Below are 13,410 nucleotides of genomic sequence, written 5' to 3' on the forward strand. Positions count from 1 at the left end.
GATATATATATATATATTTAGAGAGAGAGAGAGCGAGAGAGAGAGAGAGAGAGAGAGAGAGAGAGAGAGAGAGAGAGAGAGAGAGAGAGAGAGAGAGAGAGAGAGAGAGAGAGAGAGAGAGAGAGAGAGAGAGAGAGAGAGAGAGAGCAAACATAATAAATACATGGAGCTAATATAATGAGGGGAAAAAAGCATTTAAACAAGCGCCCAAATATATTTTCCGCATCTCACATTTCCCTCCAAAATGCAAAGCAAAAGTTTGTAGAACGGATTTATGCCGTGAAGAAACCAGGAAGTTTTGTTGTAATATGTTGGTCAAAATGCCAACTCGGGCTGTGGTTGTGCGGCTGGGGTGTCTGGGCGCAAGCCTCGTGAGGCAGTTTAGCGTAGGGTCCCCCAGTAGTCGAGCTCCGCACCTCGCCCGATCACCTTCCATTTGGCTCGCTGTCTTCAATCAAATCTGACCACCGACCCAACGGTCCTTTCAATCGCAACACTATTCCCCCAGAAAGAACGATTACAGGTTACACCGCATTGTCCGATGATTATAACATTTTTGTTTTCAAATGACTTTTGTCTCTCAGTCGCCTTTACTAACAAAAAAAAAACAGAAACCAAACTACTAAATCAAACAGTAGTTTACTTGAGCTAAGTATTTATTTGATTGAAAAGACTGCATGAAAATGAGAAAAAAAATCTGGATGTACTTTTAGTAACGTTTATATAGTTTCAACCGGATTTTCCCAGGCGACATATAATAAATACGCGTAAAACACGCCGCCCTCAAAATGTACACGCCCCACTATTCCGGTGCATGCCACGTTCAGATTAAAAGGTCACGAGAAATCAGTGCAAAGTTCCAAGTCCGTTACTCTCGATCCCCTAGTCCTCTCTCTCAGCAGAGTCCGTTTTTGTTTAGTCCGTCTTTCTTCGACTTTCCGCGGTCTGTGTGTGTGTGTGAGTGTGCGTCTGTGTGTATGTGTGTGTATTTCTTCCCCTCTTCTCCTTTCACCCTCTCTCTCTCTCTCTCTCTCTCTCTCTCTCTCTCTCTCGTTCTCTCTCTTTCTCACCGGGGGTGCACCGTGCCGGAGATAGGGTTAGGCAGGGGATTGAGTGCTGGTTGTCCCGCCGGGCCCAGCCCGTGGATAAGGACTCGCGGGACTAGCGGCCGCTGTAGTCCTGGGTGGGGCGGTGGAGTCCGGTACATGTACATGGCCGCCGCCGTTGTGTCCATGTTAGTTAGTAAACTTGGGTGGTAGAAATAGGGCGATGGGAACATTCTCTGCAAAGCGGAGTAATTTCCAGCCTCGGCGAGGAGCTCCAACCCCACGGCGGTCTGTCTTTTCCACTTCGTCCTGAAATGAAACAGGAATAGAAAGAATATATAAGGCTTTGTGATCACATAAGCGAACCGAAGGGCACAACGCGGAATCTAAAATATCCAGCAATGGAATTTATTTTGCATTTGAAACCACACTCCTCTAACTGAATTGAAGGACATATATCGATTATATAACTAGAGAGATGCTTAATATTTTACATTATCCTTAAAGCAAACAGTTCCAATAAATGCGAATGAATGGAAATAATTTTCTCACTATTCTTAACATTAAATTCATTTTCAGCGGCTCGGTAAAACCAAGTGACGATATATGTATGCATTTTAATGGCAAATCGCGAACAGTGAGTGGGATTGCAAGGTTACGATGCACAAGTGCGAGATCGCCTTGGTTAAATGTTTCCAGTTTGCTTTATCCGAATAATTACGGGGGGGAAACGGAATGGAAGAACGCGGTATTTTTTTAAAAAGGTTAGAAAGTGTAAACAGCGTTTAGATTTGGAAACGGTTGACGTTGATGTTCGCTGACAGATTTAGCATGGTTGCAAACTGTAAGCAATCAGACAGAAAAACTGTGGCTGGAATGGTACTTGGATGGCCATTCGCAACTGTAGTTACTTCTCACTGCAACGTTTGGCATCTGTTTCAGTCAGACATGAAGTTGCTCTTCTGTTTTAACTTAAACACATCCACCGCCGGCGGGGCATTGGTATTGTTTATCAGTTCAAAGATTAAAGTTTAGTTGGGAGAATATTTTAAATTAATCTATTCTTAAAATCTACAACAGATTACAGCAATTAGATGTTGCAAAAAAAACAGCCGGCCTTTTAAACAGGAGCGAAACGCGTTCACTAAAAATACACAGTGTGCTTTGTGGAAACATATAGGTTTTAAATATATATATATAAATAGAGCGATATATATTTAACACAGATGAGTAAATGTTGACTTCATTGGTGGTTTACATGTAATCAGGATTCTGGTAAATGGGAACAATTAAAAAAAACATTTGGATTCTTAGGTTTATCTTAAGGGAATCTGAAGGAGTGTATCTTAATGGGAAAAATAAATTCCGCTTGTGGGGGAATGTGGAGGGGATGGGGGTCAGAGTTTCCGTGTATTTTGGCATTGCATCTAACTAACGTCCGTGCGGGCAGCAGTTAGCGCCGTTGTTTCAGCGCGGCGCGTTAATGGTGCATGTGAATTTTTTTTATTGCAGCGTAATCGTTTGGTGTTATCTGTATGTACATAAGTTTATGGTACAGCCAGCGGCGGGCATTGGCCCGATTTGTTGTGCAGATTACACGGGGGTTGAGTTTCCCCCGTTCGCAGGCGCCGCTAGTGTGTGTGTGTGTGTGTGTGTATCAGCCCCGCCAATAGCCCATCACGTACCTCCTGTTCTGATACCAGGTTTTGACCTGGGTGTCTGTCAGATTGAGTGCCGCCGCCAAGTCCATGCGGTCTTGGACGCTGAGATATTTCTGGCGCTCGAAACTGCGCTCAAGCTGATTGAGCTGATGGTCCGAAAAGGCCGTCCTCGCTTTCCGAGGTTTCTTCGCCCTCACTGGGGGACTGTCCCGGCTGCTGGATATTTCACGGTCGCCTTCCTCTTTTGTGCCTAACATGACATAGAAACCGCAACGTATGAATCTAAATGCCCAGTGGCGGCATGCAAATGGTTTTTTTTTTACAGAGACATCCTATAATCTTATGTGGGAAAAAAAAGTTCAATTTCCTGAACAATTTAACATAACATTTGCTTGTGCAAAATAACCATTTGTGTTGCTTTAATACAGTTCCAATTCATGTGCGATATTTTAGGCTGGGTTTATATCTATTAATTATTCAAAAGTCCGGTGTCTATAAAAAGCAAAATCAACGTAATCGTTCGGCCTTTAATAATAACGGGAGCCTAGTGTTGGAAGTAATTTGGCGCATTTTTGTTTTACTGGGTGGATAGAAACGAGCGAGCGTCTCTGTTTCAGAATTCCGGATATTATTTGTCAACTTTGAGTTTTTGCCGAAATGCACGAAGATCGATATGTCAATCCATCTCTATTTGTACCAGTTTTTGCAACGCTGCGTGATCTTCCCTCCTGGAACAACAATAATCTCTCTAATTGACCCACTTGGGAGATGTGGGCAAAAAAAAATCGCCAGCCCGGCCTCTACATCTGTTTTTCCCTCCCCTCCTATTATGCTAATAGTAATCATTGAATGAATTATAGAAAAAAAAAGATCAGTTTTTTTTTTCCATTTGCAACAACAAAGATGGCTGATGGTGATAAAGTATCATTAGAAGTGTTTGGCAAGTGATCATCTTATATTTAAACAGATTATTGCACGTAAGAGGAATCGGGATAGCGCATTTACTATTTAATTCAAGTAAGAACCAAAAAGTGTCAGCGTGTCATTCGTGGCAGAGGAGAGAGGAAATTGTATTAGTACAATGCCAACCATAACACCAGTTTTGTTATTCTGAAATTGATTACTTTGTTGATTTTCGTGTAATTTCGCACGGTGAGCGGGACTCTGTGGTACTCCTGTAAAGGATTTTCCTTCCTTTTTCCATATTTATAGCCGGCAAGAAAAGCGAAACGATACGAAAACATCAAACGTGCAGCCAAGAAAATCTCAAGGCCTAGTTTTCTTCCCTCACCCTCCCCACCCTGGCAACCCACGTTATCATCCCCCCCCCCCCCCTGCATGCGAACAGTGGACGTTAACGTGGCCGGACCCCGCTGTCTCTACAAAATTACATAAGCCCCCTATTTTCCCCTGACATGTTTTGAAAAGACGTGGGATAATTCGGCGGAGTTTACATTTACTCCTCCACCAGTTAATCGGCAAGAATGAAAAATAAACATACATGACAGTGGCAAGCCACCGCTCAAAAGCTAATGTTTAGACGACCCCTGAACGAAAACAAATTAGCCACAAAGCGTCCCAGTTGTTCAGTCGATATTTTTGTTGTTGTTGTAATTTTGTGATCTGCCCTGAAATCCTTGACACTGTCCCCACGTCGGTTGATGCTATCAATCTGTACCGTTACATATGGCCGTGGTACTTGTAAAAGCTGTGAGTTGCAGATTATCAAACACAAAAAAAAACCCAAGCGGTATATGTATGTAATATAATGATAAACAAGAGGAAGGCGGACTCACCGTTGCATTTCATGCTATCACTCGGATTGTCATCTCGTTTGTCGAGCTTGTCGCGGTTCTTCGCCTCTTCGGATTCTGCCTTTTGCCTGAAGGATTCTGCCTCTGGTTTGGGGGTATGGGGCGAGGAGACACTAGTGCTGTAAGGGGCGCACGCTGCCAGCGGTTTGCTATCGCCCAAGATGTCTTTGATTAAAAACGATGAGGTGGAAGTCCGGGAAGCAGAGCCGCCCGCGGCCAATTGCTGTTGCTGCTGAGGCGGCGGCGGCGGCTGTTGTTGCAAACTTTGCTGCTGATGTTGATGGAGCTTGTCCGGCCCGAGATGCTGCTGCTCCTGATGTTCCATAGACATGGGCGATAGGGGAACCGTGCCCGCCGTGTCTATCTCCGAGCTGGGAGACGGGGTGGCCTGATTTCGAAAATCTGAAGTCCTGCTGTCGCCGTGACGATAATCACCGTTCACCAGAACCGGGCTCCCAGAACTGTTGGCCAAAATAGTGTCTATTCCAAATTTAGACCCGTTTGATCCTTCCATCGCCGTTGCTTACAGTTTTAAGAACGCATCTTCATCTCAAACCAGTACTTTAATTGAGTTTACGATTAGTCTGTTCACAAACAAGAACGTCGGTGATATATGTGTGTGTATATGTGTGTGTGTGTGTGTGTGTGTGTGTGTGTGTGTGTGTGTGTGTGTGTGTGTGTGTGTGTGTGTGTGTAAGAGACGGAATAGACTAACCCTCGCCCTTTTTGCTCTCTTCTGCAAAATCAGAGATTTTTTCTTTTAAAAAAAAAAAATAAAAAAAAAAAGAATGAAATTGTAAACTCACACGTGCTGTAAACTTTGCTGCACAAAACTAAGGCTATAAATATTTCTCCTCAACACACACACAAAAAAAACCCACACACTTTTTTTTGGTAAAATTAATACATCAGGAATGCAACAAAAAAAACTGGGGTAATCCACGATGCTTGGTCTTGTTATTCAACTTTGTTCAAAGTTGAGGTGTGGAAAGGATGGAGCAAGAATAAGTCCCAGACACCACTCTCTCTTGCTTGAAATCGCTAGCGCTGGACGACATTCACTTCCTAACCTGACGTCACTGCCATTGCTGAGTGTCATATTTTTTTTTCTTATTATAATACAGCGCTTATTTTATTACAACTCCCACTCATTGGTCTGCCAATGCCCAACAGGCTGACGTTACAAGCCGCAAACCAATCGCGCAGGCGGCGTTTTATCTTGTCCATTTAGAACAGGCGATCGAGCCGAGGTGTTCTTTTTAATCAACCCCTCGCGTCTGGTGCATTCAACGCTGCACACACCAAAATAAACCTTTCATTTAAAATCTGTGCGCACACACACACACACACACACATATATATATATATATAAAGTGCTGCGATTGTACGGCTTATTTCTCCACTATTCCCCCAGCCTGGCACATTTCAAATGAAAAGAATGAAATCTAGCCACACGAACAATGGGTCCAGGTTCACATTTGAAACTACTGTATTTCTTCTCACCGTCTGGCTGATCTATTAAGTCGCCCAATTTCAAATATAGAAAGTCAATCGGCCATCTTAACAAACTTTACACGTCGTATCCTGACCCAACAAAAAATATACATTAATTGTCTGCATATTCTGCAAGCCTCGGCGAATGATCGCTCTAATCTACGTTTATTTACCCCTATCAGAACCAATTAAACCAGTTTAATGCCAACGCAAAACAAATATTGTTTACAGTGTGCGTGACCGGGAAGCTGCTCGCTTTTCTAAACAAATGTTATTTTTGTTTTATATTGCCCCCCCTGCATGACCACGAGAGAGTGGTTGTATGAAATAACACTAAAGTGAAACAAACGACTCTGGTAATTATTCTTCAACTTGAAATCCCGGAAGATTCTACATCATTCGCTTGACTTTGACCCTTTCCCCGTTTACACAAATGTTAAGGCCACTGAAAACAAGAATGCATCGTTTGCAGAATATTTAAGTGCCAAAAAATTATACAACTTGCTGCATTTGTTGCATTTTGCCTCAGTGTCGTGTGTGATTTCCCCCAAATACTGATCTATTGATTTCTTTCCGTGTCTGTAAGTATACGGGCAATATAAAATATAAAAATCAAAGTATATATATAAATATATACTTCAATATAGATACTTTACTTGTATATATATATATATATATATATATATATATATATATATATATATACATAATACAAGTATATATTTCATACAATACTTGTATATATATATATATATATTCTTGCGGTGTTTCATTTCGTGAGTGATCTCTGGTGAAGTTAATTTCTCGTGAAGCATGATTCAGTCCAAAGGGTCCTCCGGTAGTGTTTGCCCGAATAATATGAAATAGATATGCGACGCTCCAAATTATTCTACCGGTGTTACAGAGCGTATCAACTTGTGTTAATTTCAGTCCGGCCTATACCCGGACTCTTGTTGAATGTCAGAATAATGGGGAATGCCAATGACATGACGGCATATTACTCATGATTAAGTACAGTGTCAGCTTAATTAGCAGGGTAATTATAAGGTGCTAATGAATGATCCAAACTTTCAGGACTTGGATTTTGCTTCAGCTTTCCATTTTAAGGATTTTCCGACCAAGGTAACATTCATTTGTTTTTTATTGCCTTTATCTGCGCGCCGAATCTTGGCAATGTTTAAAACATCGCGGGAAATAATTATTTCCATACTTCTTAGACTAGTCACGGTGTTTATACATATTTAATAGATGCATTTATATGGTGGGAGAGAGGTAGTATGCGGTAACATTATGAGGACAGTGTGGAGTAATTCTGAACATTCATGATGTTTCAAACTGAATAAGTGTCACCCGTGTGGATTACTTGAACTGTGATCCAAACGTGTATTTATCCGAGATATATATGTAAACGCGTCGGTTAAATGGAGAGAAATTCAACTCGCGAGTCTTTACACACAATATTTAAACGATTGAGTTATCGAAAGTAAGAATACAAAGGTAAATTCGCACGACGTTCTACAGATTTTAAATTGTAGCGTACCTCAGTCAATCTTTCATCTCTTCTTTCTTTGGACAGTTGCATAATGAGAGGAATCTGTTGCCGTCTACACTTTGTCGTGTGTCGTGTCTTTTACCGCCCGCTCTCCTTGTTCTGCACGTCCACCACACCAGGCCGGTTTAACAAGACTGAGCTAGGCCGACTCACGGGGCAGGTCGACCCTGCTCTCTGTTTATTATAGATACCTGGAGAGGTCTTGTTTCAAAAGTACCATGTTCAACAATGCACACAACAATAATGCGCGTGGCATTTATTAGCACTGGACCATTCTATTTGCGAAGCGCTTGTGCCGGCCGTATTGTAAACAAGTGCCCCTGGTTTCAGGCACAACATTATTCCGCGAATGACGGTGTTGTATGTTGGCAACGAACATCTGCATTTCGGCGATGAATTAGCAGTAAGACCAAAAGGCGGATACGGGGCGAAAGCGAAGAGTTTTTTTTTTACAGCACGAATATTCATAAGCATGAGAGGGGGGGGGGGGATCATTGTTTAAATATTCAACATAAATAATTAATAGAGGTGTTTATCATTTTTTTTTCTTTTGCATCTAAGAGCTCGGGAACTGCGCAGCGCCCGAAGAACGGATTTTTGTTTGTAGCTGAATTTTCGGGAGTACACATCCTCAAGATTTTTTTAAAAATATATATACACTAGGCGAGAAATTCACCGAGCGAACCAGAACGCCCAAACTTCTCACTTGCCGCTCACTGCGCTCATTCCAAATGTATTTGGAATTAATGTAATTAATGCAATATATATATTTTTTTAATTTGGCTGAGAGAAATTAGCAATTGGATGTTGGATGTTTTGCATAACGTGGTGGCATGATCTCGTGTAGTTATGGTGGGGATGAACAGGGTACACAGAACTGGCAAACTTTGCATCTGACCAACAACATAGACAGAAAATGGACCGAGTTATGAACTTGCATCAAAGATTGGTAAACGTTCAATCGGAACACCATCCACCAAACGAGGCGTTTAAGGGGATCAATCTCGGCGGGTAATTCCCGCACGCCAGCGAATGTTTAAACTTTCTGTCAAAGTACCCTGAAAGTCTGAGTTTTTGAGTTTGAGTTGAGTTTGTTGCCACATGTACTCAGGTACAATGAAAAGTCTTTGTTGCGTGCGAACCAGTGAGCGGAAAGATAACACATGATTACAATCGAGCCATGCAATGTGTAGATACATGATATAACGTGAATAACGTTTAGTGCAAGACTAGTTTAGATTGGATGATTACAATTGTCAGTTGGAAAACGTACTGGGGTGTCAGCCGTGACTTGGTCGACTGCACGCTCGCCTCTGGACTAGAAAAGTTTTACATTCACGTTCTATTCCAGAGAGTTGCCACAACACGCGAGGCTAAGAGGCCAAGCCAGAAGTGATTGAACGATGCACTGGCCAAATGTGCGGTCTTTTGAATGAGACATTAAAGTGAAACTCCTCTATGCTCCCTCGGTTGAAGGGAAAAAAGATCCTCTGACCCCAGCAACGCCACAAAAACAGTTGTCTTCAGAATACTAAAATGTGGGAGTTTACTGTACGTGAATTGGTTGTTGTGCTTCCTGCGTTCCAAGACTATCCTCCTTACTGTCCGCAAAGCTATTCGAGAAATATCAATGGCGCAGTATTAACATACGTGTCTCTGTGTCTTGAACAGTATTTCTTGTGGGTTAGGCGTCCTCTCCATCTTTCAGCGTCCAATGTGTGTACAAACAAGACACGGTTCTCGATGCAAGACATGTTAAAAGCGTTGAAGCCCTTTTCCAGAGTTAACAGTTCACATGCGCAGCTCTTTTAACTTGGGGTTTAAATAAACAATCTAAGAGAGCATTTGTTTTGCAAAAAAACAAACTAAAATAATTATGACTTTGTTATCTACTTAGTGTAAGATTTGCTTATGTTACACAACATAGACATATTAAGAATTGCTTTCGAAGATGAAAACACTAATGGAAATGTGGTAGAACGCTAATGGGTGAGGCTTTTATTTTCAATTATAGAACGATGCTTAAATGTTTAATTTGCAAAAGATCACCCTGCACACGCCTTGAAAAATGAAGCTACACGTCACGCCTTCTGAGGGAGTTGTACAAGCTTCTTTAAAAGTTGCAAACAACTTATTTACTTCTTTAATAACATGGTGCAACGGTACAGTACAGTAGCATGACAGCGAGGCCGGACTCTTCCTTATGTTTATCAACAAGCATGTGGGACTTTGACACCGAATCAATTCTGAGCATTATTTAGTATATTCCGGAGATATTGGCAATTGCATATTTCTTTTTACGCTAGAGAAATATCACCTTACTGTTTATTTAAACCTGGTTGTGTGTAATTGATATGGTTCTGATTTGGTTGTCCCCGAATGTATCTCTTTAGAGGGGTAAACAATTTGTTTGTGTCGCACTGTATATATTGTCTATGGAAACCTCCCGGCGCACTACCTCCAAGGTAGCACCTGTACATCGAACCCGCCAGCCTGTTTTTCTTACCGTAACCACAACTATTACAAACCTGTTGTTATCTTATCAGGGAAATAAAACAAGTGATGGCCCACGAACGCGATGAATGGATATTCCTGGGAGAGATTGATGCATATCGTGCGGTTTTCAGTAAAAAAAATAATACCCTGCATATTTCCAAAGATGTAATCGGATTGCCATTTCTTCAGTGACTGCTGGATGGCGCTAACTGATACAATGTTCACAATAAATACCCGGCTCAGAGTCGTTTCCAAACTAAACATCTTATTTTACTCATCTTATCCATGTGATTATGAGTTTCTTAATAAAAAGGGCTGCAACACGTCTCTCTGAAATATATATATATATATAATACAAATAAAAATAATGGAAGTAATAAATCTGCAATATTCAATAGCTGGGTTAGTTCATCGAATCTCAATTCAAAGTTTTTCTTTCAGAGCCAGGTTCATGTTAAACCTAGTGATTCCGACAACTTTCTTGTTCGCTGAATACTAGTTCAAGCAATCTTCGGTAAATATCCAAAACCCACATCAATCCACAACAAATCTCATGATTATTAAAATGATTAAACTTTGAATTGAGATTTCACAGCAGATTATTAACAGACTTTTGGATGGGCACATGGATATGCAGGATATGGATTGTGTGCAGGGAGATAGTATGACTCGGCACCATGTTCGGTACAGACATTATGGGCCGAATGGCCTGTCCCTGTGCTGTTCTAATAACCTCAGGATTATTGATTGTGGAAAAAAACTCATCTCTGCGCTGAAAAAAAAGCAATTAATGAGATAATTCTCGGACACATCCGACCTTCGCGGGGAAATCCGCACAGTTGCTTCAGTGTCACAGGGTAAAGTTATACTACGCCGTGCTCATGGTCATATATTATTAAATCAATGCTTTGAAAATGTTTCAATCTTTCGAAGTTAGATGTTGCCAACCCGATAATACATTTAGAAAGAATTCGCATTTGGTCTGAAGTCAAGGCCCACCACCACGTCTTGCTATGAGTTTACCAACTGGTCAAAAATCGCCTCACGGTGAAATGCCTTTGTTGTTTGTACGATGGTCGGTATCCGATCCCCGAAACCTGCAAACTAACTGAAAACTTTTAACGAGGCTATCTCGTCGTCTTTTTCTTTACGCATTCATTCAGTGCCTTCCAAAGCGGTAGAGGGAAGGCGCATCCTTTGAAACACCCCTACAACTCTCTAATAATTTTACATAAAAGCTAATCTGACCCACATGCCGAACAAGACAGGTAATGAGGCACCGGTTAACGCAATGTCAAGTCCACTTTGTGAAATAATTTTACAATTTTCTTCCATGTATACCGAGGCAAGGCAATCAATGGCAGTAATCTATACCCAATTTATTTTCTATTAGACTTGTTTCCCTGCATCGGCCTATAGCGTGGTAAAAAAATCAAAGAAATCACAGAATCTGTCAGTCAAGCCTGGGAAACTAATCTAACGTGTTAATTAACATTCATTTAATAGAATCGCCTCTTTGAGCTTCAATCGATCGCTTTCTTAGGTTTAGTATAGTCGCAGGGACAAATTGAATGCTATCAGTTAAGGTATCATGTTATTAGTCGAGGCCAATGGTCGATGGAGTGTTAGTAAATTAGAGGTTTGCGGTATATTGATCCTTTCCTGAGTTTGTTCTGAGGTTGTCACTCCCGCGTTACTCAACCACGTCCCTGCACACCTGCATTCAACTGTTATTACTTGTTAATATCCACGAACCTAAATGTCAAACACCAGACATGCGTCTTTTTGCGTGTGTGTGCGTGTGTTGTTACCGTATAAAGGTAGACCTGTCCCGCCAGCAGAGTGACAAGAGAGGAGATAAGAAGAAAAACGTGAGCGTTGGAAGCAGAGGGACGGGCATAAAGTAGCGAAGTACGTGAAATGGACGAAGCCACACATGTTAATTGGTTCTGGCATGTACACAGCCCGTTGTCGACCGGCGTCATCTGTCGATCGGGTATCAACATCGTCCGAACGTTAATATTATCCAAAATGATGAGCTTTTGTTTAAAAAATGCATTGGTCCCCATAGATTCATTAATAATTAGGCTCGGGGAATAAGTTATAGATTTTATTTCACGATTCAACCCCTGATTATAAAAGCCAGAAAGAGCGGGCCGCATTGAAACATTCTTTTTTTTTTAAACCCCCTCGTATGTTAAGAGTGATTCTAGCGATTAGCGATTCTATTTTTCTTTTGTCAAATCTTTAAGATTCAGTCTGAGTACATGATCAGAAATGCTCAGAGAGCAGAGAGCACATTGATTTCAGCTTGTTCTGTCCACAGACGGGCTCTGATAAGGTTGTTATAACAGTTGGAGAGGTCTATACAATCACTTAATTACCAAAGCTGTCAGTCATCGTGGACCGCTACTGGCCGCATTTATGGCTGCAAGCGGCATTCCAGAACTGGGCTTTCGTCCTGATGGATCGGTGCTGATAGCATTGCAAAATAATTACAGTGAATTTTCTGATGTGTGATTTTATACCAAGTTCATGCTTCAGAAAGGTAATCGGAAGGATGAGAGGGGTCAGTGCCGTTTCTTATTACCTGAAGTCTAAGCAAAGGGTAAAATATACAAGAGGCTCCGAGGAGGACGCTGACAGATAAAGAAATAACTTAAGGATTGCTAAAGGGGATGGATGCAAGCTCGTCAAACTGTGCAAGTGATTTCCTTTTGAGCCAACAAATGGCAGATTGATTTTGTCCAACGCAGGTTTAGACACATTTAAAATGATTCAAAGGTTATTATTGCAATTGGCTCTGATGCTGACAGGCAGTTGTACTGTAAGGAAGGTGCTTGGTGCTTAACTGGGCTAAAACCCCAAAGAATATCCGCAATTCAGGATTTTTTTGCAAGATGCTGCACAATTCAAATCCTCAGGACATTGCTCTTGCTGTGGAGACGAAACACAACATATTGTTTCAGCTGTCAGTTTTGCCCCCCCCCCCCCCTCCTTGATTATGCAACAATCCGATGTCGCAGTCACTCTGTAAGGGGGGGTTCAAACATTTTAAAGATCATTAATTCTTTCACCCACAAATCTCTGTAGGACCTCGGGCAATGGAACTTGGAAGCCCGAAGGCTTTTACTCTTTGTGTGGACACGGTAGCTGGGCTTTGGTGACTCCAGTGTCGGCGTTCAGACAAGGTAGTAAGTAAGTAGTCAAAGAGGCTTCCACATTACAATCAGAGGTAATGGCGAGACGTTGCATTTGGGAATTCGGGCCGTGTGAGTGAATGATGTGGGGAATCCCGAGGCTTCATTTCACCAGCACCGAACGAAGTTGTCAACTAACTGCCTTGC

At 41.7% G+C, this 13,410-nt stretch overlaps 1 protein-coding gene across 3 annotated transcripts; it reads right to left on the reverse strand.

Moving 5' to 3' along the window:
• Positions 1 to 265: 265 nt before the first annotated feature.
• barhl2 (BarH-like homeobox 2) lies at positions 266 to 7,794 on the reverse strand. 3 transcript variants are annotated; one of them, XM_078407901.1, is made up of 4 exons: positions 7,556 to 7,794; positions 4,504 to 5,105; positions 2,732 to 2,957; positions 266 to 1,355 (listed from the first exon to the last, which is right to left on the reverse strand). In XM_078407901.1, the coding sequence occupies exons 2-4, from the start codon at positions 5,033 to 5,035 to the stop codon at positions 1,067 to 1,069; spliced, it is 1,047 nt and encodes a 348-aa protein (XP_078264027.1). In that variant the 5' UTR covers positions 5,036 to 5,105; positions 7,556 to 7,794; the 3' UTR covers positions 266 to 1,066. The 3 variants fall into 3 exon arrangements, with proteins under 3 accessions (XP_078264027.1, XP_078264029.1, XP_078264028.1); XM_078407903.1 differs by having other exon boundaries at positions 267 to 1,355; positions 4,504 to 4,982; positions 7,556 to 7,793; XM_078407902.1 differs by having other exon boundaries at positions 267 to 1,355; positions 4,504 to 5,001; positions 7,556 to 7,793.
• Between the last annotated feature and the right edge of the window lie 5,616 nt (positions 7,795 to 13,410).

The sequence above is a fragment of the Rhinoraja longicauda genome, chromosome 11, assembly GCF_053455715.1.
Source record: "Rhinoraja longicauda isolate Sanriku21f chromosome 11, sRhiLon1.1, whole genome shotgun sequence".
In the NCBI taxonomy this organism is placed as follows: Eukaryota; Metazoa; Chordata; class Chondrichthyes; order Rajiformes; family Arhynchobatidae; genus Rhinoraja; species Rhinoraja longicauda.